The sequence below is a fragment of the Heptranchias perlo genome, chromosome 11 (genome assembly GCF_035084215.1).
Source record: "Heptranchias perlo isolate sHepPer1 chromosome 11, sHepPer1.hap1, whole genome shotgun sequence".
NCBI lineage: Eukaryota > Metazoa > Chordata > Chondrichthyes > Hexanchiformes > Hexanchidae > Heptranchias > Heptranchias perlo.
The window spans coordinates 27,612,826-27,638,743 of NC_090335.1; the positions used below are offsets into that span (position 1 = coordinate 27,612,826).

At 39.0% G+C, this 25,918-nt stretch overlaps 1 protein-coding gene and 1 long non-coding RNA gene across 4 annotated transcripts in view; one reads left to right on the forward strand and one right to left on the reverse strand.

Moving 5' to 3' along the window:
• Window positions 1-25,918, reverse strand: part of ltn1 (listerin E3 ubiquitin protein ligase 1) — a 122,375-nt gene that overhangs the window by 58,914 nt on the left and 37,543 nt on the right. Inside the window, exons 7-13 of the mRNA XM_067992747.1 lie at window positions 25,414-25,587; window positions 23,609-23,799; window positions 19,817-19,964; window positions 18,217-19,029; window positions 15,896-15,937; window positions 14,860-15,049; window positions 12,821-13,066 (exon numbers count right to left, since the gene is read on the reverse strand). Of these exons, the coding sequence (XP_067848848.1) occupies window positions 12,821-13,066; window positions 14,860-15,049; window positions 15,896-15,937; window positions 18,217-19,029; window positions 19,817-19,964; window positions 23,609-23,799; window positions 25,414-25,587 (1,804 nt within the window). The remainder of the gene's footprint in view (window positions 1-12,820; window positions 13,067-14,859; window positions 15,050-15,895; window positions 15,938-18,216; window positions 19,030-19,816; window positions 19,965-23,608; window positions 23,800-25,413; window positions 25,588-25,918) is intronic.
• On the forward strand, window positions 322-14,122 carry LOC137327199 (uncharacterized). Of its 3 annotated transcripts, none has more exons than XR_010964386.1 (3): window positions 322-414; window positions 866-1,032; window positions 13,648-14,122. It is a non-coding gene; the product is annotated as an uncharacterized lncRNA (long non-coding RNA). The 3 variants fall into 3 exon arrangements; XR_010964385.1 differs by lacking the exon at window positions 13,648-14,122 and adding an exon at window positions 10,159-10,401; XR_010964387.1 differs by lacking the exon at window positions 13,648-14,122 and adding an exon at window positions 4,048-4,481.

The window sequence follows — 25,918 nt, forward strand, 5'->3', positions numbered from 1 at the left end:
ATTTTACTTCAATAACCTGTCAGCATTAAGATGCATTTCCTCTGCAGCAAAACCTGGCAAAGCAAAAGCACAGGAGTTTTAATGGGCTGCAGTTCCCAAGAAGAACTAAGAGGCATGGTTTAATGTGCATTACACTAATTCAATAGGCTGTGATCTACGTGGTCTGCATGATTGACTGCACTGCTATTCACATAATAGTGCAACTGCTTGCAGACCATTTCAATCAAGACTCAAGTGAAATTTTCTCCTAGTATGCAACCAAAGGAAGTCACACAGATGTATTTAAATATGGTGGAGAACATTTTCTTACAGTATTGGTAACTGAAAATATTCATATATTCATCAAAATAATGAATGCTAAATACATCATTGTTCTTCTAACCATATTGATAACAATGTCTTCAGCATGTGAAGGTAAGCGCTGCATTTTTACTAAGATAAAAAGAATCGTATTGCAGCATGTCGAGTGCAAATTGTAATTCAGACCAAGATAAACAACATTTTAAACTATGTGCTGAAATCATTTTACTGCGTCACAAAGTAACATCAGTTTTCAATAGCAATGCTTCTTGTGGCTTGCACTGGCAGCAGTTGATAGTAATACGAAGTTAAATGAATGCCTGTATCATTCTATCATTATGTCAGTCTCCTTTTAAGATTTAAATATGTTCAGTTAGGCTTTAGAAGTTCAAAGCAACCTATGCATGATTCTTATTTTATTCTACGGCAATCTTTAGTTCTTGTTAAAATTTGCTAAGTGGTTGAAACTAGCTATGTTCATATTGTTGTTGCTGTATTGATGATACATTTTTAAGAGTCACAGTAAGCCATCAAATCCTGACTGATTCACTTATTCCTTTGTTAGGACTCCAGCAGTTTGGACGTTGGGCAGAAACAGAGCCAACGGAAGATGTTAGTCAATCAGTAAACCGTATCATTCGATGCTCAGGATGCAAACAGTCTGCTACGAGAGAAAATAAACGCATACGACCTAAACTCTCTCGCAAAGGTCCATTGCCTTTCTAAAATCAGGTAATAAAAGCTCAACAAGACTGTATTTAGATTGTCTTCTCTGGTTGTTCTTTAGCATACCTTATTACAAAAATAGCTATTATCAGGATAGACAACAGAGATGAGTGTTGAAATAAACGGTGGTTCTACAAAAAATTGATATGCCTGGAGTACCAAACAGGTGTTCTTCAGAATCAGAGTCTGCCCAATTTTTTGCGTTTTAATGAGGTATATATCTAAAACTAAGTATGAATCATGTCTAAATGCAGTAATTGGTTACATTACTAAACTATGTATTAATCATGTACAGTCAGATTAAAGCAAAACTATTTGGATTTGAGTTCCTAAGAAAATGCCACTATTTTAACAAGGACACAGAAAGACCAATTTAACAATTATTTTGATAGAAGTAAAAAAAACAAAATTTAGCACATCATTGATGAACATTCAAAATTAAAGAAATGACAAAATTTGCTTCCTTCTTTTTCTCTACTGTGTTGCTTCTTCACAAAAACAGATATCAAATTCAAAGGTTTGTTTTATAGACAAAAAAAAAATCATCTTCCATAGATAAATTGTGTCTAAAATCACATATGCTCATTCTAACTCCAGTTCCTATTAGACTAATCCATGGTACAAAACTGCTCATATTTCAGAATGAAGTGGCCATTACTGGCAACTTCACTCAGAAAGCTGATAAAGAGTAGATGACATGGCAAACAAAAATACTATACTGATGTAAGGGTGGGTTTTTCTCTCAGATTAAGATGGAGACACATTTGGTGAGGTCGGGTTAAAAGGGCCATTACATTTAAGGGCCATTTAACTTCCATTATGGTCACTGAGTCACAAGGTCAAAAATCATCCATTTTGCCAGAACTGTAAATCCCTAAGCAAGTTTGCTGAGCCAATAAAAATAAAAGCTCTAAAAAGTGTGATTGACAAAACATGTATTCAAAGGCTTTTTAACTGGAACACCCGTCTAACAACCAAAATGTGCCCTTTACCATATCTTCTCTATAAAGAAAAGAGCACAAAAATGAAGAGAAATTAATGGAATGAGAAAATGTGAGTTTAAATTAATTGCTATTAATAAGCCATCCATTATTCTCGCAAAAAAGTAGCAATTTGCAGTACCTATCAAATTTTTTTTTAAAACCCGCAATAGGACCAATATATGGTGATACCTTGTTCAGAAGAGAAATAGCTCGTACTAGATTTTAGCTGGACCACCTGGAGTTGGTACTGAACATAGGAAATGCATTTCCCAACAGGAGGAGGAGGGGAAATATTGGACAGTGATTCAACAAGTCGCTCTCACGCACTTGAGGTGAGGTGAGAGTGACTGCCCTTGACATCAAGGCAGCATTTGACCAAGTGTGGCATCAAGGAGCCCTCATAAAATTGAAGTCAATGGGAATCAGGGGGAAAACTCTCCAGTGGCTGGAGTCATACCTAGCACAAAGGAAGATGGTAGTGGTTGTTGGAGGCCAATCATCTCAGCCCCAGGACATTGCTGCAGGAGTTCCTCAGGGCAGTGTCCTAGGCCCAAACATCTTCAGCTGCTTCATCAATGACCTTCCCTCCATCATAAGGTCAGAAATGGGGATGTTCGCTGATGATTGCACACAGTGTTCAGTTCCATTCGCAACCCCTCAAATAATGAAGCAGTCTGAACCCGCATGCAGCAAGACCTGGACAACATCCAGGCTTGGGCTCATAAGTGGCAAGTAACATTCAGGCCAGACAAGTGCCAGGCAATGACCATCTCCAACAAGAGAGAGTCTAACCACCTCCCCATGACATTCAATGGCATTACCATCGCCGAATCCCCCACCATCAACATCCTGGGGGTCACCAGTGACCAGAAACTTAACTGGACCAGCCATATAAATACTGTGGCTACAAGAGCAGGTCAGAGGCTGGGTATTCTGCGGCGAGTGACTCACCTCCTGACTCCCCAAAGCCTTTCCACCATCTACAAGGCACAAGTCAGGAGTGTGATGGAATACTCTCCACTTGCCTGGATGAGAGCAGCTCCAACAACACTCAAGAAGCTCAACACCATCCAGGACAAAGCAGCCCACTTGATTGGCACCCCATCCACCACCCTAAACATTCACTCCCTTCACCGCCGGCGCACTGTGGCTGCAGTGTGTACCATCCAGAGGATGCACTGTAGCAACTCGCCAAGGCCTCTTCAACAGCACCTCCAAAACCCGCGACCTCTACCACCTAGAAGGACAAGAGCAGCAGGCACATGGGAACAACACCACCTGCACTTTCCCCTCCAAGTCACACACCATCCCGACTTGGAAATATATCGCCGTTCCTTTATCGTCGCTGGGTCAAAATCCTGGAACTCCCTTCCTAACAGCACTGTGGGAGAACCTTCACCACACAGACTGCAGCGGTTCAAGAAGGTGGTTCACCTCCACCTTCTCAAGGGCAATTAGGGATGGGCAATGAATGCCGGCCTCACCAGCGACGCCCACATCCCATGAACGAATAAAAAAAAACTTCCTACCAGTCTGGTTATAGAGTAGCATCAACAGAGGGAGAAAGATCACCTGCATACCCTCTTGACTGAATTGGTACACTGTTCAGCTTACAGTGATGGGGACAAGATAAAATGTCCAGTATTGCCCATTTAATTTTTTTTTGCACTAATGTACTTTATAGAGGAAAATTACTGAAATTAATCAAATAAGGGAAAAAATATTTAGTAATAGCATCAGAACAGCCTTTAATTTTCAATCAGTAAGGTAAATTACAAAATCTGTGCCAGGAAAACAGTTAGGCAGTGCATGGGCGAACACTCAGACTCCATAGTAAAACAATCATTTGCCTTTTTCCATCAGAACCATAGCAACCTCTTGCAGTCATTCCTTACTTAAAAAGGAATTTGGATTTGAAATACAGGGCCAGTATTGTATCACTGGGCCTGCTGTCCAGTTTGCCACAGTAACATAAAAACAAAGCCACTTCTATAAATTCAATATAATTTCTCTTCTGTTTTTGTTTTCTTTCCTACAGACACTCTACTGCACCCAGCACTTATTTTCTGCAAAGATCATGTCCTGTGCCATCTACGAATAGAACTACCAAGGACAAACATTCTTTTACTATCTCTTTGAGGAATACAATCTATATTTCTGTTAGGATGCATAAGGCATCAGTTTCAGCTGCTCACTACTGCTGCAACAGAAGGGTCACACTTTTTCCAGATGTGAATGTGTTACTTGGGTGAATATAATCGAAAGAACAACAGAAAATGCTTTGAGACATACTGCTCGTGACAAACAACTACCATTTTCTCCACATTGTCCAGAGGAGACCATTTCTATCTGTAAGCAAGAAATCCTGTATCTGCTGTTTCTGCACAACATACCCAGTAGATTTCTAGTAATTGATGTGTTTAAGGGATAGCTTTAAAAATAGTAATTATCTAACATTTAAAAATGCCAAAATTGGAGTCCAAGAAAATTTGTCATTAAAGATGATTTCATAAATTAAATACTGCCAATTACAGGGGGATCTACTTGAATTATTCATGGCCTATTAAAAGAGCTAGATAAATGCTGGCAAACCAGAGCTAAAATATTATCCAAGATTTAGTTAAAGATCTCCAGTTACATATTAGCATTACAAGATTATACTTTGCTATTTTCTATTACAGGATTTTCAAGAAGAAAAGTAAAATCTTGTTATATGTACTCAGAGGTTGACGCTTAAAGCTTTAGTATGCATCATAGAAAGCAGCAACAAAATTACCAATTATTAAAAAAATTCTAACATCAACATTTATGGATACATTGAAAATTAATTTACAACTGAAGGTGAATATATAAATGAGAATTAAAGTAAAATTAAAAGTCATTTTAATTCAGGAAATAATTTACTTTCAAATCACTAAATTGGCTTGAAACATTACAAAATTCCACAATTAAAATCAAATTTACAATTTTTTTTTACTATTTTAAAGTTATTCTGCTAATTCAAATTGCTCTGTTTAAAAAAAATTGAGCAATTCATACTTTTTGCTGCTTTGTTTTAGATCTTAGATTGCCAGTAGCTCCAATGAATATTGTGCTCCCTGGGCAGGTTAGTTCTTGACATTTAAGTTCACATAACACATTGCTCAAAAATTCTTTATTGCAGGAAGAATGATATTCAATATCACAAGTATCTTTATTACTATAATATTATTTTACTAAATTAAACACTTCTCTGATCTCAATGGGGGACATTGTTAAATATGGCCCTGTGAAAACCAGCAGCAGGGGCAGTTTTTTGTTTAGCCAGTCATGTTTCAGAACATTGCAGTTTGGCCTGATCTTAGCATTAAAGCAATCAGGTCAAATCTGTAAGGTTTTTCAGTGCAACACTGGGTTCTCTGGCTACACATCGAGTGTCACTAACCATGTGCAAGATAAACATCGACAGATAGCTACAGGGATATGATACTCATTTACTGCTAGTAGAGGTTGCCATCTCAAGAGTTTTGTTCTTCCTTGCTGCATTCTTCAAGAGCTGTTACAGATTTATAACAAAATCATCTCACTAGTTTACTCATCAAATCACCCTCTTCAATCAAATGATTTCCTTGGTTCCCAGATTGTACACTCGTGAAGATTCATCAAGAACTGAACACAAAACTCTCTTTATTACTAAAGTAAAACTGTACTTTGATCTTGCTCAAGATGTTCTACATCAAAATAATGGAAACAAAATATATCATCTAGAGAATTATGAGTTGATTATTAGACTTTTTAAAATGGGAGAAGGTGAAAGAGGTTTTAAAGTGCCAGCTATATCCTTGTGGACAGAAAATGCTGGTAACACTCAGCAGGTCAGTTAGCATCTGTGAAGAGAACAGCCAAGTTAACGTTTCAGGTATAACCCTCCATCAGAACTGGAACAATTTATAGATTATCAGCATTTAAAAAAGAAAGGAGGGGGGAAAAACACACAAACACGAGAGAGGATGTGGAATGACTTGCAAAAATGGAAGAGAGGAGAAGCTTAAATGGCTCAAATTTCAGTCTTCCTCTTTCGGGGCCAACCATGATTATCAATAGCGCTGTGATTGTCAAGCTCCTCTAACCACTGTTATCACTGCTTCATGAATTCCTGCCTCCCTACTATTGTGGCACTGCATACATGCTCTCTTCAGCAGCACTGACTGATGGAGCAGTCCTGGTCCTCATTTCCATATCATCCTTTGTCTCAGCCAGCACTTTAATCAAAAAACTTTTATCCCCCTTCTTCCTTTCAAGTAAGAAGGTCCATAAGCATCAACAACTCTGGGGTGACAGCCTATCACCTGATTGCTCTTCCTCTTCACTTTCTTCTGACCCCATTTCTCCTTCTAATCTCACCCCTTGCCGGATTTACACTATCCTCTCTGACCTTTCCCTCTCTGACTCTGAACAATCCTTCCTCAGCTTCAACCCATTACGACCCTCAGTTCAACGAATTTCAAGCTTGACATGATGCTTAGCTCTTCTGCCACTTTTTGGTCAAGAGAACTCCCCAGCCCTCCATAGCTGACACCCTCCTGCTGTCTTCATTTACCTTGATCCACCAGAACCCCTTTCTCCAGACTCCTACACTCTCAATCTTTTCATCAAAAACTGCTGGCATGATATTGGCCATATCAGTTTCTCCGCTACCCTAGCTCCTTTTGAATTTGCAATGCTCCATTCTCTCAGGTCTAATCCTCATTAAACCTGACTGGCGGGGCTCTGTTGTTGTATGGCAGAATGGCCTCCATCTTGCAACAGCAGAATGCCAACTCTATAACAACTCCTTTTATCTCCTTCTGGACTACATCGGTGAATCTTCTGATGGTTTCTGTCACAAACAGTTCTGGTTTTCTGGCCTCAACCATCTCATTTTCACTATGGATGTACAGTCTCTTTACACTGCCATCCTTCACTAGGATTGCCCAGGGCCTTTTCTTTGAACAGTAGCCCAAAAAAGTTCCCATCCATCTCCACCCTACTCCAACTGACTGAATTTGTTCTCACCTTAAACAACTTCATTAACTCCATTCACTTCCTCCAGATAAAAGGTATTGCTATGGGAAACAGTACGGATTCTAGCAATATCTGTCTTTTTGAAACAGGCCTAATCAAAGTCACAAATGACATTTTCTGTGACTGTGACCGTGGTGTAGTATCCCTCCTCATACATTTCGACCTCTCTGCAGCCTTTGACATGATCGACCACAGCTTCCGCCTCCATCGCCCCCACCACTGATGGTCATGTTTTGAGCCCTCTAGGTTCTAAGCTTCAGATTTCCTTCCTGAAACTCCTCCACCTCTCTCTTCTCCTTTAAGACCTTACTTAAAACCCATCTCTTTCACCAAGCTTTTAGTCACCACTCCTAATGTCTTCTTCTCTGGCTTGTTGATTTTTGATGTGGAGATGCCGGTGATGGACTGGGGTTGACAATTGTAAACAATTTTACAACACCAAGTTATAGTCCAACAATTTTATTTTTAATCTTTATTTTTAATCCCACAAGCTTGAACACTCTTCCATTCCAGTCCTACCCAGGTCCCCTTTCTGATCTCTTTTTCGATTACACTGATGGCTTGCTGTTCTTGCCCCGAATTTTATTAACTATGCTTCAAATTTCCACCAATTCTCTACCTTTACAAGGTCAATCTCAGACTCTTCCCTCCTGGACTTCTCTATCTCCAGGGGGTGAGCTTTCCAAAGTTATCGATTAAAAGCCTACTGACTCCTACAACTACCTGGATCATACTTCCTCCAACTTGTTTCCTGTAAGAACACCATTCTTTTCTCCCAGTTTCTCAATCTCCATATCTCCTTTAATGTCACCTTCAACACCAGAACTGCCAACATTTCCTTCTTTTTCCTCAGCTGAGGACTGCCCTCCGCCATATTAGAGAGGACCCTCGACAAGGTCTGTCCCATCTCCCATGCTTTTGCTCCCACCCCTCCCCCCACAACTGTAGTAAGGACCCCCTTAATCTTCAACTTCCACCCTATCAGCCTCCTCATTCAACAGATCATCTTCTGCAACCTCCAACATGATCCCACCGCCAAATGCATCTTTTCTTCCCCCACCCCGTTTCCAAAAGGACCATTCCCTTCGTGACAACTTGGTTCCATCACCCCAACTACTTCGAATCATAGAATCATACAGCACAGAAGGAGGCCATTTAGCACATTATGCCTGTGCCAGCTCTTTGAAAGAGCTATCCAACTAGTCCCACTTCCCTACTATTTCCCCATTGCCCTGCAAATTTTTCCTTTTTGCTTCCCCTGCAAGTGGAGGAGATGTAACACCTGCCCATTCACCGCCTCCCACACCAATGTCCAGGGCCCCAAGCACTCTTTCCTTGAGAGTCAGCAATTTACATGTACTTACTCCAACCTAGTATACTGTCTCCTCTACATTGGGGAAGCCAAACAAATATTAGGTGATCGCTTTGCCAAACTCCTTTTTTCCATCTGTAAATGCAACCCCGTCACTCACCACTCCACTTTGACTGCTCCATCTTTGGCCTTCTACAGTTTTACAATGAAGCTCAATGCAAGCTTGAAGAACAGCACGTATCTTTCTATTAGGCACTTTGCAGCTGTCTGGCCTGAAAACTGACTTTAATAACTTCAATGTGGAGATGCCGGTGATGGACTGGGGTTGACAATTGTAAACAATTTTACAACACCAAGTTATAGTCCAGCAATTTTATTTTAAATTCACAAGCTTTCGGAGGCTTCCTCCTTCCTCAGGTGAATGTTGTTTCCAACAACGTTCACCTGAGGAAGGAGGAAGCCTCCGAAAGCTTGTGAATTTAAAATAAAATTGCTGGACTATAACTTGGTGTTGTAAAATTGTTTACAATTTAATAACTTCAGACAACTTTAGCTCCCAATTCCCTTATAGCATTAGATACTGGGGATGAACATGTGGATGTTTTGAGGTTTTTTTTGCGGGGGGTGGGGGGGTGGAGAAAGAGAAAAGATAAAGAGAAGACAGGTAGCTTTGTGTGTGGGTGGGACAGTCTGCAACGTTGATATCAACCTGCTTTTTTCTTCTTCTCAGGCTGCTGGATTCAGTTCATTTTTGCCAGCTTTTCCTGTTTCCATTTCAGTTCTGCCTCGGCTATTCACACATCCCCTATGTCTTTTAAATTTCTTTCACGCTGGGACAGATTTTGCTGTGGCAGGGCATCTAACGGTGTCTGCTGATAGTTAAGACTTGCCCCTGCACCCTTCAGCTCAGAACATTTTGTCCACTAAGTTGCTAAAAGTGCGAGCTGATAAGGTCACAGCGAGGGAAACAGGGCATCTGGGTCCTGAGTGAACAGGGCAAGCAACTGTGTAGGATTGAGAAATAAACAGCGGAAGGACTGAGAAGGAAGTGCAAATTAAAGTGGGTGAATTAATTGTCAAAACAGGTACAAAAAGAGAAATAAAGAGAGGGAAAAAAAGACCGGATTGAGAAAGAGAGGGGGAAAAAAAAGACATAAAAAGGAAAAGTAAAAAAAAGTTTTTAAAAATTGACATTTAATAACAATTAATACGTGAAGGAATGAGACTCCATACCTGTAATAGTTCATTTTCAGTGCCGGAGAGGTTGATTGGCAGTAATTAACAATTCTCATGCTTGAAATGACCGGACTTAATTTTCTGTGGCGAGTTTAGTTCGTATCTACCACGCAAATACAGCTACTTCATGATATTCAATGCATTTCAGCGGTGAGGCAGTATCGAGATGGCATTTCCGCGAAGCTAATGGCAGAGCGGCGCAACTCCGACAGCAACTTTTGAATATTGGCATTTAACTGCTCATCTGACCCTTACCTGAAATTGATGTACCATTTACGCATAAATAATGGTGAGTGCCATTAGCCTCACCGTTATTTTGACAGCAAAATCTGGCCCTATACTTCTTTCTACAGCTTCATGTTAATATTACTTCAGCCACTCAACTATCTCTTGATTTCCATTCATGCACTTTACAGGTGTATGTGCATGCACGTGTGCGCAGTGCGCCCTCATCCTTCCTTTTATTCTCTTCTTTTAAAAATGTTTTTCATCTGTAATTTTATCCGGTTCTGATAAAAGGTTATACCTGAAATGTTAACGTCTCTGTTCTCTCCACAGATGCTGACTGACCTGCTGATTGTTTCCAGCATTTTCTGCTTTTGTTTCAGATTTGCAGCATTTGCAGTTTTAGCTTTTTGTTTTTGCATGTGGGTGAAGTTATGTATGAAAAGTAAAAGTGCTTTCCTGTACATCATTCATATCATGCTGTATCACTAAAACTAAAGATATTTTAACTCATTATTTTGAAATAGTTTGTTGAAATGTTTTCTGTAACTATGTTTTAATCTGTGTCACACTAGAATAAAGGTCAATGTTTCAGTCTTGCGAATTGCATTAAGAACATTTATATTTCACATATGGGTGCAAAGATGATAAAAAAAAATTTAACTGATGGGCACTAAGTGGCTAAATGGACAACAAAATACTATTACCGTAAGATAGAATATCCAGGATATCACTTTACAAAAACACTGGAATGGAAGTTAGCAAAGCCATTAAAGTATTCTTTAAAATGGATTTTAGACATTAGAATAATACACAACTAGATTGACCACCTACAGACTGCATTTAAGAAACAATTTACGTTTTTAACAATTGAAACTTTTCTCAAATTGATTGCACTTGTCAACAACTTGATGGCATTTTGCACAGCTTCCCATTATAAAGTACTTCAGATTCACGATAATGCACATTTTGGAACCCTGCCAAATACAGGAATCTCATATCAGCACTGTAATTAATAATGCATTATGCAGCACAAGGACAGAGTTATATCATACAAAGTATTACCTTTAAACATTTTTAATTAGGGAAATCTAGCCCATTTTGCAAACATTTCCAAAATAAAAATGCATACCTTTTGCAATGTTGAATCTAGTGAACACAGTTCTATGCAATCTACACAATTCTTTGTAAGAGAGAAGTCAAGAACAGACTGTGTATGTCTAAGAATGGATGCCAGTAGCAGACACAGACACATTTAGTGATACAATATTGCCCAAAACAAAAATAAGAAATACAATAGAAGCTACATTATCTTTTGGCTAACACAGAAAGCAGACATAACTGAGACTGTTAATAGTGGTGCTGAACTGAGTTCTTTAAAAAAAGCAAAAAAATTAGGGAAAAAAAAATCTAGAAATGGAAACTAAATAATAAATTAAAATATAAATTTAATATGAATGCTTTAGGCAGGGGGTTTACTTAGGAAGTCAAGTGTAGTAGTGCTCAGTGTTATAACACCACTGCTCAGAAGTTAGAGTTGGGGGGATGGGAAGAGTAAAGCAGGTTTGATCTCCACTTTGCACTAAGTGAACAACTGCCACATGAAGGGAGTTGCATCTCCCAGCAGTGTTAAAGAATTATGGGGGGGGGGAACAATTCTACATGGTGATCTCTAGCAACTCCTGCTAGCCGTTAGCGACAGCTACAGCAACACCAGCGTCAACTACAGCTATAACTATAACTTGCATTTATATAGCCTCTTCAATGTAGAAAAACATTCCAAGGTGCTTCACAGAGGTGTAATCAGATAAAAATGGACATCCAAGCCAAATAAGGAGATATAAGGAGGGGTGACCAAAAGCTTGGTCAAAAAGATGGGATTTAAGGAGGGTCTTAAAGGAGGAGGGAGGTGGAGAGGCAGAGGCTTTTATGGAGGGAATTCCATAGTGTGGGGCCTAAACAGGTGAAGACACAGCTCCAAATGGTAGGGGATAAGGGGATGGTGGATGTACAAGAGCCACTTGCAGTGATCTGGGCAAGCTGACCACCCACCCTCTTGGCAGCATAGATCCATACATCAAGTGAATGAAAGCTGGTGGATAGTTTATTATTATTAAGAAAATAGGTTTGTCACTTCTTTTTAAAAGTCTCAAAGCAACTTTCCTCCATGTTGTAGAGAAAGTAATGAGTTAGTTAAAAATAAATTCTCAAGTCCAATGCCCAAAATGCCTGCTACTGTGTATCCCTAGAGATCCTTCTCAGAGATAAGGTAATAAAGGTGTTAATCTTTTTATAGAAATCAGGCTTCTGGTTGCTAAGCATCTGATTCCTGGTAAATGACTTTCAGATAAAACATGTCAAAGTGGCTTACTGCTGTGAATGAAATATATTTCATTTCATTGCTGAGCGGTGACTAATAGATTTGGGCAGATGTGAGCAACTTTTGTATATGTGCGTGTATGTGTGTGGTGGTAAACCTAATGCAGTTTGTGGGAAGTAGGGGCTCCCTTTAACTTTTTTGTCTCGTCAGTTTAGTCCTTCTATACAAGATTATGTGGTTGGGTATTTAGAAGTGTTAAGTCTAAGGACTCAGCTTGGAAAGTGTTGGAAAGGGGTGAATGGTTATGTCCAATATTTGTAAGTGGGGTGGAGTTATTCTCATATCTTAAACTTCCATTATTGCAGTTTGTTAGACAATAGAGTCCTGTAATTCACTTCTGCAACTGTAATTGTACCTGATCATAATCTTATTTCAAACTAAAAGTGAAAATACTTTCCAACAAAAAGCTCGAAGTTACTTCTTTTTTTTTTAAGAAAAAGTTTTTTTCGATAGATAACTCACCATCAGACATATCCTGCAATAGCAATAACAGCTGAGCTAACATTTCTAAAGGAGGGTGGAGTGCAATATGTTAAATTAATTAAAATTCAAACACACATACACGCCATAAAAAAATGCAGAAAAAAAGCTTAATTTTATAACATTGCGCTTCACCTGAGAGACGAGTCTTCTCCTGGCTTTGGGCACAGAGCTGGAAGATTGTGAAAAGAAGATCCTCAGCTGACGACATCTGCAAACATCCCTTGATGGAGCAGAAAAAATTAGATGCCAAATCACAAATGAAGGAAAGCGATGGCTCCAGGGCTCCAGTTTTAGACAGGTCCTTAGAGAGATCCTTAGAGAGTGCTTTGTGCAGTCTGTCAATTATTCTTCCAATATAAACTTCACCAATCATGAACTCTATAAACAAAACAGTAAAATTAAAATATTACTATATATACTAAGAAAATGTAGATCCCATAACCATTGATTCCATAGCCCAAAATGGCTAATATACACTAATTAGTAAAAAACATGTCAATGATACAAACAGAACTACAAGGTACTGATGATATATATCCTGATTTTTGGTCTCTTGAACCACATATCATAACCCAGCTGAGTGAGCAGGCAGGCTATCCATTTCCAGGCCGCTGTCAATGCTGCTTTCGAGCTGGCTGCTAGAAGGTCGCATGAGCATTCCAAGGTGACTCCCCTTCAAGATTCATCCCCTCCCTCATCCCTAAGTGGAGAAAACACCTTACCTCAGCTTGCCATCTCCATAACAGGTCAAGAGCTCACAATATTGGTGATCGTGGGTACAATTTTCATTGGTGCTCTAATGCAAAGCAATACCCCTTTTTACCAAAACTTTAGAATATACCATGAGGAAAGATAAAAATTGTTTTCAATTGTGTTTTAAAAGGGGTGACTGAAGTTTTATTCTTTCAAAATTATACGTCAGCACAAAGTAATGATATCAGATTTTTTTTTCTTATTAGGAAATCAGAGGCGAGACTTGGAAATTTCATATTATGTTACAGAAGAATTTTCACCTCAGCCAAGTTTTTGCCATGCATTTGTAAGAAAAAGTGAAGTCTTGCGGTCTCAAGATATGAAAGGGATTCTACAGCATGTGTGGAAGGGTTCAGGTCTTTACAAGCAAACAATGCATACATGAGGAAGATAACAGTGTAAATTATCCATGAGTGATGCAAGCAAAAGAGCTTAAATGAGTATCACTGTCTTCCGTTACGCATTTTTGGAAACAAATTTAGTCGCAAACTATTGTTGTATTAAATGAACAACTTGGTTTCTCATCTCTTTATAAGCAGGCTTGTTTAACCCTTCTATGACCTCAAAAACCACTACCATTGTTGGGGAGCTTAAGCAATCTGAGTGTTCAGTTTATGCACATGCATTAATTCTACCAACTGAGGGATACCTATCAAAATATTTTTCTTTTTCATATTGTCAAGCTGCAAAATAAAAATCACAATGGAAAACAATTTTATGTAGTCATGATATAATAACAAACCAAAATGAATTATCTATTGTACAAATGTGTCTGTTCAGGGTCTCAATTACAGAAACTGGCAGAGTTAGTTTTATTGTGAAAATACACTGAGGCTTCTCTATGTTAAGAAGTAGCTTTTCAACAAAGGCTAACAAATAAAGAATATCATACAGTATTTTTCCTTTTTTATTAGCAAACTCAGGAAGAAAGAATCCTTTAAACTGACTCCACTATATGAGACAATTAGAAAATGGCGGAACAGGAGTAGCGGGCTATTCAATCTCTTGAGCCTGTTCCACCATTCAATTAGATCATAGCTAATCTGTACCTTAACTACATTTGCCCACCTTTAATCCATACCCTTGAAACACCTACCGTTACAAAAATCTATCAACCTCAGTCTTAAAGATTTCAATTGACCCAGCATCCACAGTCTTTTGAGGGGGAGAATTCCATATTTCCATTACCCTTTGTGTGAAAAAGTGCTTCCTGATTTCACTCTTGAAAAGCCTAGCTCTAATTTTAAGAATGAGCCCCCCTGTTCTGGATTCCTCCACCAGAGGAAACAGTTTCTCTGTATCTAGCCTATAGAATCTTTTTGTCATTTTAAACAACTCGCTTCAAATCAACCTTCTAAACTCGAGGAAATGCAAACCAAATTTTGAAGGGTTTCGTGTATGAAAGCTTCTGTACTCACCATTATTAATGTGTTTGGACAGAGCTAGGCTAAGTAGCACCCAGCTATGCGAGTGAGCATCTCTCGGCCAAGAACTTCCTGTTATTCCCATTGTACAGAGCTCGTCTGTTAATAGGACCAGCTTCTCTCCCAGTATTTCTCCTTTCAACCAATCAGAGATAGCAGCATACTTAACTGGATCCACACATGCCTGAATAAAACATGTTAGAAATGGAAAGGACAAAAATTATCATGGAATATAACCAACCTAATTTGTTTTTTTGAAAAAAATGTTTATACACTTCTAAATATTATGTTGTAAATTGAAGAAGAATTATTTTGATTTAGTTTAATGGTTTTGATAAGTGAAAAAGCAGTACCTGTGGTATTAAACTCCTTCTACCTCTAATTGCTCAAAACTGATGCGCAGAGGGAATACCTTCTATTTTATATACATTAAAATTGCTGAGTGGATTGCAAGATTTCATTTCAAAATGCATTGAAAATTCCCAATGTCAAGCTCTGTCAATGGGAAAAACCACTTTAAAACTGTCAACATGCACCTGCAGTACAAGTTATGCCCATAGGGATTACTGTAAATGGCCTATTTCCAACTTAACTGTGTCACACATTAACCAGAAAAGCAAAAGTTGTAAACAAAAAACTTCCTCTGCTTTGGAAGAGTGGCTACCACTATTAATTTAGCTTATAAAAACCAGCTACAAAGAATTTTGATTGAATTTAAATTCCCTTTTGTTTCACTATTTTTAAATAGTTGTGCTGATGACATTTGCTGAAATGGCTCAGAGGATATAATAAACCTTACATTTTGAAAGCAGAATGAACATCCACAGATGAAATATCAAATTTATGTAGTCCCCTGGGTTATGATTTACTGTTGCACATGAAATCAAATTTATGACCAAGTAATAAAATCTGATCGTCTGCACCTTTATTTCTAATGAAGCAAGGTACACGTAAAGCCCCAAAGTGAAGTACAAGAGGTTATTTGAAACTCTAAACACCGTTAATAAACTCCAATAGCATGAAAAATTACCTTTTGTATAATGTGAAACAGGATGACCCACCCTTGTTCCATCTACAAAGAAAAAGTTAATATTCTTCAGTAAAAAAGGTAATATTACAACAATTTGCATTTGTATGGCATCTTCAACATAGGAAACATGCCAAGGTACAATCAAACAAAGATGGATGCTGAACCAAAAGAGTTATTCTGAGGGATGACCAAAAACTTGTTCAAAGTGATGGGTTTTAAGGAGAGTCTTAAAGGAGGTGAGGGAGGTGGAGAGGCGGAAAAGTTTTCGAAGGGAATTCCAAAGCGTGAGACCTAGGCAGCATTAATGGTGGGGCAAAAGGAGACTGGGATGCACAGAGAGTTCTGGAAGGAGTGGGCATATAGGGCTGGAGGAAGCTATAGAAATAGGGAGAGGCAAAGCTACAAATGGATTTAAACTCGAGGATAAGAATTTTAAATTTGGGGCGTTGGGGGACCCGGAGCTAATATAGGTCAGCGGGAACAGGAGTGAAGGGTGAGTGGGACTTAGCGCGGAAGAGTTTTGGATGAGCTGAAGTTTATGAAGAATGGAAGATGGGAGGCCAGCCAGGAGAGCATTGGAATAGTTGAGTCTGGAGGTGACAAAAGCATGGATGAGGGTTTCAGCAGCAAATGGGCTGAGGCAGGGTGGAGGTAGGCAATGCTGAAAAATTGGAAATAGGAAAAAGGATATGGGGTCAGAAGCTCAGCTTGGGGTCAAATAGGACACTGAGGTTGTGACCAATCTGGTTCAACCCAAGACAGTGGCTGGGGAAGGGGAAGAAATCAGTGTCAAGAGGCCGAAGACAATGGCCATTGTCTTCCTAACATTTAACTGGAGGAAACTGCAGCTCATCCAATACTGGATGTTGGACAAGCAGTCTGACATAACAGATGCAGTGGAGGGGCTGAGAAAGGTGGTGGAGAGGTAGAGATGGGTGTCCATGTAATTTTAGTAAATACCGTCAGGAGAGGAGACAGGGGCAGAAAATTGCTGTGAAAAGGAAAAAGAAAACATGAAACATAAGGAGGCCCAGAACAGGCCACAGTCTTGGTTGTCACTGGGGGTATGGTGAGCATTGTGAAGAGAGGGAAATTAAGCAAATTCAAAAAGGGTAGAGGAAACAAATTACAGAAAGGGGTTAGACTAATAATAAAAGCCAATATTAAAGCTTTATAGTGTGAGAAGCCTTGAAAAAAGAACATCCTTATTGTAGTCCATCTAGAATCCCATGTCAACCGTACTTGAACTGGCCAGATTTCCTCTGCGTAAAGTGAGGACACTCCTGCAACTAAATCGCCATAGCTCTCAAAGTTCTGGTCTCGGCTATCGTGAACCAGTTCATTCATAGGAACTGCCGTGAAATCCTTCTGCACTTATGAACCTGAACTGCAGAAGACAGCATTTACAGTCTCAAATTATCAGGTGCGGGAGTTTCACTTTTGGGTCCAGAGTTTGATAGGATCGAATATTGCTATTGCTTACACAGTATCTTCTGCATTACGCCAAAGTGGAATGAACTTTGCTACAAAGCTAAAGATGGTATGTAAATACACCCCGAACACCAAGCAAAAAATGTTTAAGTTTATAGAAACTGTATTGGCAACCATTAGACTGCACAAAACAAGGTGCAGTACCATATTTCCATCTACAACTTACATTTGTTACTGTAAATTGAATTCTGTTGATCTAACCCAGTGGTTCTCAAATTTCGAGAATGCCCCACTGATGAGAAGCAAGGCCTGGCCAGGTGGGCCATAGTAAGGACCTGGTAGGACCAGAATTGGCACTTTATTAACCTAAACAATGTTGATACTGCAATGGTTCTTCCTATTAGGCTGCAGTCCACATCAATTGCACATGGTTCTTATTTTAGATTTCCGCTTCCATTTTCCGCCTATTCCAAATGCTCACACTCAGATCCTTCAGCAGCCTTTTCCCTCCCCACCTCTGTTGCCCATTTAGTTGTGACTGATCCTGCTCACATTCCATATTCACTTGGTTTTCCCAATTGGCACCTTGAAAGTTGCAGGAAATAGAGGAAAAAATGTTGCAGAAACAAGCGAAAGAGAAAAGTAAAAGAAAAACAGAAGTGATGGAGGAGTGAGAAAAGAACATAAATGAAAAAGGAAAGAGAGACAAGAGGGGAAAAAAGGAGACATGTAGCAATGTAAGTGTTGCAGACTTACTGGTACCAGTGGCCAGAGTTGGCTAGGCACGAGTGGCTGTAAGAATGTCCTGAACATGTTTCAGAACTATTGATCTAACCCTTTAAAAAAAACTAAACAGAATTGTCATTTATTTCTTATGTTTATTCACCTACCTCAGAGATTTGATTCAGTATTATCTTCCTTTCACTGTTATGGCAGCAATGAAGAACACTGTAGAGCATATCAACCAAGCAACTTAAGTCAGCTCTAGCTTCTTTCACCCAGATTAGTAGCTTTTGTGTTAGAAACTGTACAGCAGGGTTACCTGCCATTGTTTTCACTTCATTATTTGTTCCAAGGAAAAATTCAGCACTCTCTGGGTTGTCATTTTCCAGCAAAATATTAAATAGCGTCTTTGATGGAAATGAGCTGACCAGTATAGTCAGGAACGTAAGATGCATTTCAGAGTTCTGTTCTTTGATAAAGACCATGCTTAGTTTGGCAAGTTCACAGACTAGGCCTTCCAAAGGCACAGTTCTGGCAGGATTGCTGTGCTGAAAATGTCTGGAAGTATCCCCCAAATTTTCAGACTCTAATGCATTCTTAGTTCCAAAAGTTAATTCTTCCGGATGATCGGCAGTGCTGTTTCCATGATTCTCAGTTTCTTCTTCATCATAAAATCTGATTTTTCCTTTCTTTTTCACAGACTGTTTCATAGAACTCTCAGGCTCTCTCAAAAATTTGAGCAAAGAGGAGACTCCTTCTAATAAATTTTTATCAGCTTCTGCGCTGCCCACCTGGGACATGCAAAGTTGAGAAAGACCATCCCAAAAATCAGATAACAGTCTTCTGTATGCATCAGCCCACTCTTCTATATCTGGATTATCTGTTCGCCTTTCCCATGAGGCAAGAGTGTCTGCTAATTGGGAGAATGTGCTGTTTTGCAGTTTGGGGTTCTTCAAAGCAGAATGCAAAAGAGGTAGTAGCTAAAGAAAACAAGAAGTTCAGTGTATTCTTTCTGAAATTACATTAGGAATGAAAAGCTTTTTTATGCTTTATTCTAAAATACTTATATCCCATACTCGTAAATGTTTTCCTTCCCATATCTCACATATACAACTTGAACTGTTTAAAATATTTGACTGACAACCCAAGCAAGACTGGGAGCTCACTGTGTGAGCACAACCCTATATCCTAGCACTCTGATGTGTAACATATTAGCGCATCAGTCATCTCACACAACTGAAATGTTGGCTATTGAAAAATATAAAGATTAAGGATATCTAAAATAAAGGACAACTTTTAAAGAGCACATTAAAGCCAAACTGAAAAGGTATGATGGAGTGTGTTGGTTCCCAAGCATGCCATACCAAAGAGTGATAGGATGCAGGTTTGTGTCCATGATCCTCCACAAGGCACGTTACCAATCTCATCTTTGTGGGGAAGTACCAGAGACCAGATTCTTCAGACAAAAGGAAAAACACCTTAGCCTACTCCTTGTGGCTAAGCAGGGTGCATACCTACATTCTTAGTCAAGGATATTGCATGGTTCAGGAAACTTAAAGAGAATGGAAAAAAAAAATCTTTATAAAAAAAACTTAGTGGAAAATCATCATAGGTGTCATGGTGCCATAGTACATTAAAATGCACAATGTTGCTGATTGATGGGCTACAAATTTCAATTTCCTCACTCCTTTGAGTTTTCAATCTCAGCAAGTCAATTCTCATCATTTTCTGTTTAAGAAATGTTGAGGTTTAGCTTTTCTCATATACCTGATCATTTATTAGCATATGTTGGAGCTTCTGCTGATCATCTTCCTTTCCCAGATTCTGGTGTAGAGTGAAATGCAAGCATTCCATAAATGCAGATACAATTGCTGAACTCTCGGAGCTGCTCATCAGGGCACGCTCACTCAGTAACCTAATCAAAAATAATAAACAAAAGAACATCTTTTTTACATCACCTGAGAAATTAGTTTTCAAAGTTGTTGCTATAAAATATTGTAAACATTTTGTCATCAAAATGAGTTTCTTCTTATGTATTTAATCATCTATATATTTTCCAAATGATTGTGTAAACCACTTTTGGGTCACATGATTAAAAAGGTAACAAAATGAGGTTTCTGAGAGACATGATAAGGCATTATATACATGCAAGCCTCTTTTTCAAAATCAGTGCCAGCATTGGAAAGGGGAAAGCATTAAAAATTCATACAATGCCCTTTGATGAACTTATTTTTGAAGTTATATTCAATTACCCTTTGATCAGAATCTCCTTTGATCAAAACCTTGCTGCAAGTAACAATTATACACAATTGGGCCAAAGCCAAATTTATTGTTTTGGGAACAAAGAGTTGGAACATTTTTATTTTAAGAGAAGTAAATATGATCCCACCAAAAATATAAACCTTAACAAAGGCATATACAGTTCAATGCAGTGTTCAGAAACAGGTTATAATCAGAGCCACATCATATGTAAATTAAAATTTACCTGTAAACTCAGTCAAATTATGAAACTACTGATTTCCTACATATAGCTCCTTCCCTAATTACCAACGACTGACCATCCTTCTTAAGGGGAGGGGACAAGGTAAGCAGAATGGAGGTGGCTCCAAGGTGCATGCCCAGCTACAGAAGATTGCAACCAAGTTAACTTTCTGCGGTAGGCTTGGTAATCAAACTAGAGCCCATAACCTGGAGTGGTAGACTTCTCATGTGAACTGGTATTTTTCTCATTTGGCTCCAGATAGCCTGCAAGCTAATGCCCTAACTAGTAGGGTGGTTGTACCCAGATAAGCAGTGGGAAATTTATCAGTGATGTGTGCCAGTAAGGTGTGTAGTTTTAGCTGGTTCAGCTCCAGCAGTAACCCTACACACACGTGAAGATTCCTGAGCCTTGGCTCTTGCTAAAATGTGTTTAAGCTCTTAAGACTGGAGTAAGTGGGGTGTGTCCTTCTGGGGAGTGTGTGTACTCCACATCAGGCAAACTGAAATTCTACTTGTGTGATTTTCTCAGCAGCTTGGTTGGAGAGTCTTAAGTATGATGATGGATTTCTACATATGTCAGATACACAGCCAAAAAAAAAATCACTTTCTCACTCCAGCATGTACATTGGAATACTTTCCATTGTATGCTGCAGTAAAGATCTATGCAAGTCACACAGTAATGAATACATTTAAACAATTTCTGCACCATTATCTGCATGTGCATCTTTTCACTGAATTTGATTTATTGTAATATTGTTAACATTTAAACTATTTCTGAAAACGCAAACTTGCTCTAAATATTTAAGCTCTCTAAACTACATCTGATTTCAATTTCCACAGCATTTACTTAATCCCTGAAGTTTATTCCATATTAAGTATGTGACAAGAAAAAATACACTTTTAAGGATACATATGCTTTAGAATAAAGCTGAAAAGCTATTCTTTTAAAATTAAATCTCCATTAGTCCCCATTTGAAAAGATTTGTTTCTGCTTTTCTTTAAAAAAAAAGGCATCCTAGAATAAAAATGTTTTTAATTCTACTTGGATCTATCAGATTCCAATAGCCCTTTCAAGATAATCCAATTCAATTATAATTTGTCCACTAAGTGTTGACAGGAAAATTTCTAAAAGCATTATGTGAGAGGAACAGATAGGACAGCAATGCAAGAAATTTAGAGTTTTTTTTTTACTTCTCACTATCTACCACCCTCCTCTCCCCTAACCCTGTCAATTTTTCTATTCTGGTCACTCTCAAACACTCCATTCCTCTGATTTTAGCCATTTATACATACCCTTCACCCTTCATCCCTCCATTAGCAGCACAGCTTTCAGCCAGCTGGGTCTTACTCGCCAGAATTCTCTTTCCACCTCGCTCTACTCCTTTTAAAACTCAAAATATCTCATTCCTGCTAAGCTCTTCCTTCCTGGCTCGATGTCTTTTTTTTAAACAGCTATTTGTGAAGTGCCTTAGGATGCTCTTTATGTTAATGGTGCTATTATAAATGCAAGGCCTCCATCCAGTCAAGAGACTGCTCCAGTGACACCACCATCACCTTTCCACACTAGCTGGTAGGACGTGTGCAAGTTCAGCGCAGGTCCATTCTCTTGCAAGTTTTTCCTCGCTTTCTGTGGGAAATGCCTGAGCTTATCTTGGCACCCCTTCAGAGAAGTTGTTAAAAAAAATGCACTCAGTGGAATAAGAAAACAAAGCTGCGTTTTCCACCAACTGCAGACATTATATATTGGTGCTCCAACTTGCTACAATACCATGCTTCGCTTTATTAAATTTAACAAAATGCATATTTTTGGAAGGATTATTAACGTTGGGGAACAGAAAACATTTCTATTTCATGCACTTCCAGATATATATAAATCCAATAGAGAATTCAGGAGAAACTTCTTTACCCAGAGAGCGGTTAGAATGTGGAACTCGCAACCATAAGGAGTAGTTGAGGCAAATAGCATAGATGCATTTAAGGGGGAAGCTGGTTTAACACATGAGGTAGAAAGGAATAGAAGGTTATGCTGGTAGGGTGAGATGAAGGGGGTTGGGAGGAGGCTTGTGTGGAGCATAAACCATGGCACGGATTAGTTGGGCCGAATGGCCTGTTTCTGTGCTGTAAATTCTATGTAATTCTATGTAATATGATACAGCATTGGTTAGGTACAAACAAGCTTCTTCTGCCCTACCCTAACATTAGGCTGAAGGCACAATTTTAGAATAGCATGACCTATTGCAGCAATGTGACATTTCCATTTCCCATATTGGGTCTGTCTTTCTTAAAATTCAGAGCCACTTCCATTTCTAATTGCACCACTTTCCATTGTGACATATTTGTCTCCTTTATAGCGCAGGGTGGATTCAGTACCAACGGGGATACAGTCACAAAGATGATTTTAATGTTACTATGCATAAATTAATCTTGCATATGCACAGTTATTAAAATGTCACAAGACATATGGCTGGGATCTTCCCTAGTGTCATTGGAAGATTGGCACAGGCCAACGATGCACAAACCACATTGCTGGTCTCCATGGGCTGGCGGAGAGTTCAGCCTAACTACAGCCGGACCCTAAAATGCAGATCACATGCTGCCAGCAGAAGCCTGTTATATTTGCCATGATTGCGACTTGCCAGAGGCAGAGAGCAAAATCCTCATCCAGGATGGTTTCACTGCCTTTGATGGCAAGAGTCATGCTTTTGCTGTCAGAGGCAGCCATGTAGCATAAAGGGCCATGCATGGCATTACCAATTTATCACTTTTTGTGTTGGGGCTGCCCAAACTCATTTCACTCAGGACCTTTACAATTCACAGAGAAATCAGGCTGGGCTGGACTTGAACTCAGGTGCCCGAAATGAAATGTTAGTGAACCGACCAATAGTGCCACCCAATTACCCCTTTTTAATATCTATCTTGTCTTTCCCAGAAATCAGTATTCCTGGACCAGCTTCTTTTAAATAAAACACCATTTATATTATGTAAATTGCCCCAGATCAAGCTGTTTTAGTTAATAGCAAAATAGTCTGCATCATGATGGAATGCCTTTGGTGATTGGAATTAATAAACAAATCATACCCCTTGCTAAAAGCACTGAAGAAAATGGTAAAAAACTCCATCTTCGATACAATTATTTCTTCGGGTAACCTGCTGATAAATGGTAAAAGGCTAGGATAGACAACGGTAGCTAGACCACGGCCACCTTCTTTAAGCACTGTCCATAGTTTTGGCAAAACTCCTTTCTTCGCATTTACATGAGTCCAGCAATCCTAACAAAAACATTAATAAAAAAGGTCAGTGTTACTAAAATAGCACACTACTGGATGGAAAATATGAAGTCTGTGAGAGCAAAACCTCTGCACAACAAATAAATTAAATTACCAAATTATCTACAATATTGCCTTATGGCACTGATTTTAAATAGATCAGAGAAGGATACTACTAGAATCTTTACATATGCCATTTCCTGAACTTGTCACAGATGCTCTTGAAAATGTCACAAAGATTCCCTCATTTACTTGTGTTTTTAAAAAAATAATATTGATTTAATAAAAAAACTGCCTGCATTGTGATGGTGGCTCCGAAAATTGTTGGTAACAAAGGGTTATGAGTAACTCAGAAGTGAGAAATCAATATAATGCCCAACAACAGAGGTACAAAATTACAAACTGTGATAGAAAAGTGCAGATTATAAGACTATGAGGTTGTGCACCATTCCATTCAGCCTAAATTAGCAGCCAAGAACGAAGATAGAATTGGGACTAGGGTGTGGAGTTTTTAGCGAAAGCTGAACAGATTCACATCCGCAAGGCATTTCAATTAAAATGTTGTAAGCCCCAAAGATAGTTCTTATCTATCTCTGCCCTCAAAAGGTCTAATAAAAACCCATCTCTCCGACTGTGGCTTCAATGTCTTCCCACCTCTCACAACCCCTCAATTTTTCTTTTTTCCCAGCTGAGCGCCCATCTAGCCCACATTTCTTTTACACAAATTGTTACTGTTACTCAAGACTGCCTGAGGAACATTTTCACTTGGGACAGGGGGAGTTGGGACAGAAGGAAAATGAGAAACAGTCGTCTTTGTGGCAGGCCAATTTTTCTCCGCTCCCCTTCTCATCTCCTGAAGGCACTGTTCAATAGACAGGAGTCACCATCTGGTACCTCATCAAATGGCCATTGTTCATATGTGAGCTAGACAGAAAGTGCCAATAGCCTATGAGACCAACGGGAGCGTCACAGATGAGCATGATATGGTCGTCATCTGCTGTCCACACATATGTAATTCCAGCAGCGGCCACTAGATAATGATCAGGAGCAGAAGCCCTGGTAAATTTCTCCTCCCTAATGCAGAGCTGTTGAGACTAATTGTTGTAAACAATTTTACAACACCAAGTTATAGTCCAGCAATTTTATTTTAAATTCACAAGCTTTCGGAGGCTACCTCCTTCCTCAGGTGAACGATGTGGAAACCTGAGGAAGGAGGTAGCCTCCGAAAGCTTGTGAATTTAAAATAAAATTGCTGGACTATAACTTGGTGTTGTAAAATTGTTTACAATTGTCAACCCCAGTCCATCACCGGCATCTCCACATCGAGACTAATTGTAGCATCCCTACTGGTGTCCCAAATGAGATCAACTGACTCAGTACAGATCAAACTGGGGGCCTTCCCAGTCTGCATGGCTGAACCACTCATTGCCTTAACCTGCTGAGTCACTGTGGAAGCCCCACAGTCTCAGATTTAACAATGTGTCCTTGCTTTAAAATGAAATACTAATCATAACTTCAACAAAACAATACATTCAAGTAGTTTCATTCAATGCTAATTTTTCATATTAAGACAATACTTCTTTGTATCCAATTTGTCTACTTTAGGCTTCACTTTACCTCAACGCAGGTGAGCACGTAAAGTGCCGCTGCCCAGGCAGAAGGGCATACTACTGGATCCATATCATCTATGCTCAGTAGCACAGTTGGGCACACTTTCGCAGCTTCAAACTTCATCAGCTCAGGCAAATATTGGCAAAAAGCAATGATCAATTCAAAGAAAGCTGAACGGATCTAACAAAACAAAGAACAAAAAAGCTATAAGTATTTCAGATTCTCACCATTTCTATCAACACTTCAACATTTGTACTTTCCAATCACAGGGCTGAATCTGATCTACAAAGGTCAACTGATCAACAAAATTTGCCATGTAGTCATCAAGTTACACTACTGTAAATGAAGGTTAAAAAAAACAAACTCTCATGTACAATTAATTTTCCTGTATCATGGAGCCTAATTTCCCCCAATTGTTCGACATCCTGTGAAGATTCAGTTTTGTTCTGGACTGAAGGCTCTAAAAGTGCAGTTTTGCTTAAATTAGAAAAAGATAAAGGAAAACTTTTGG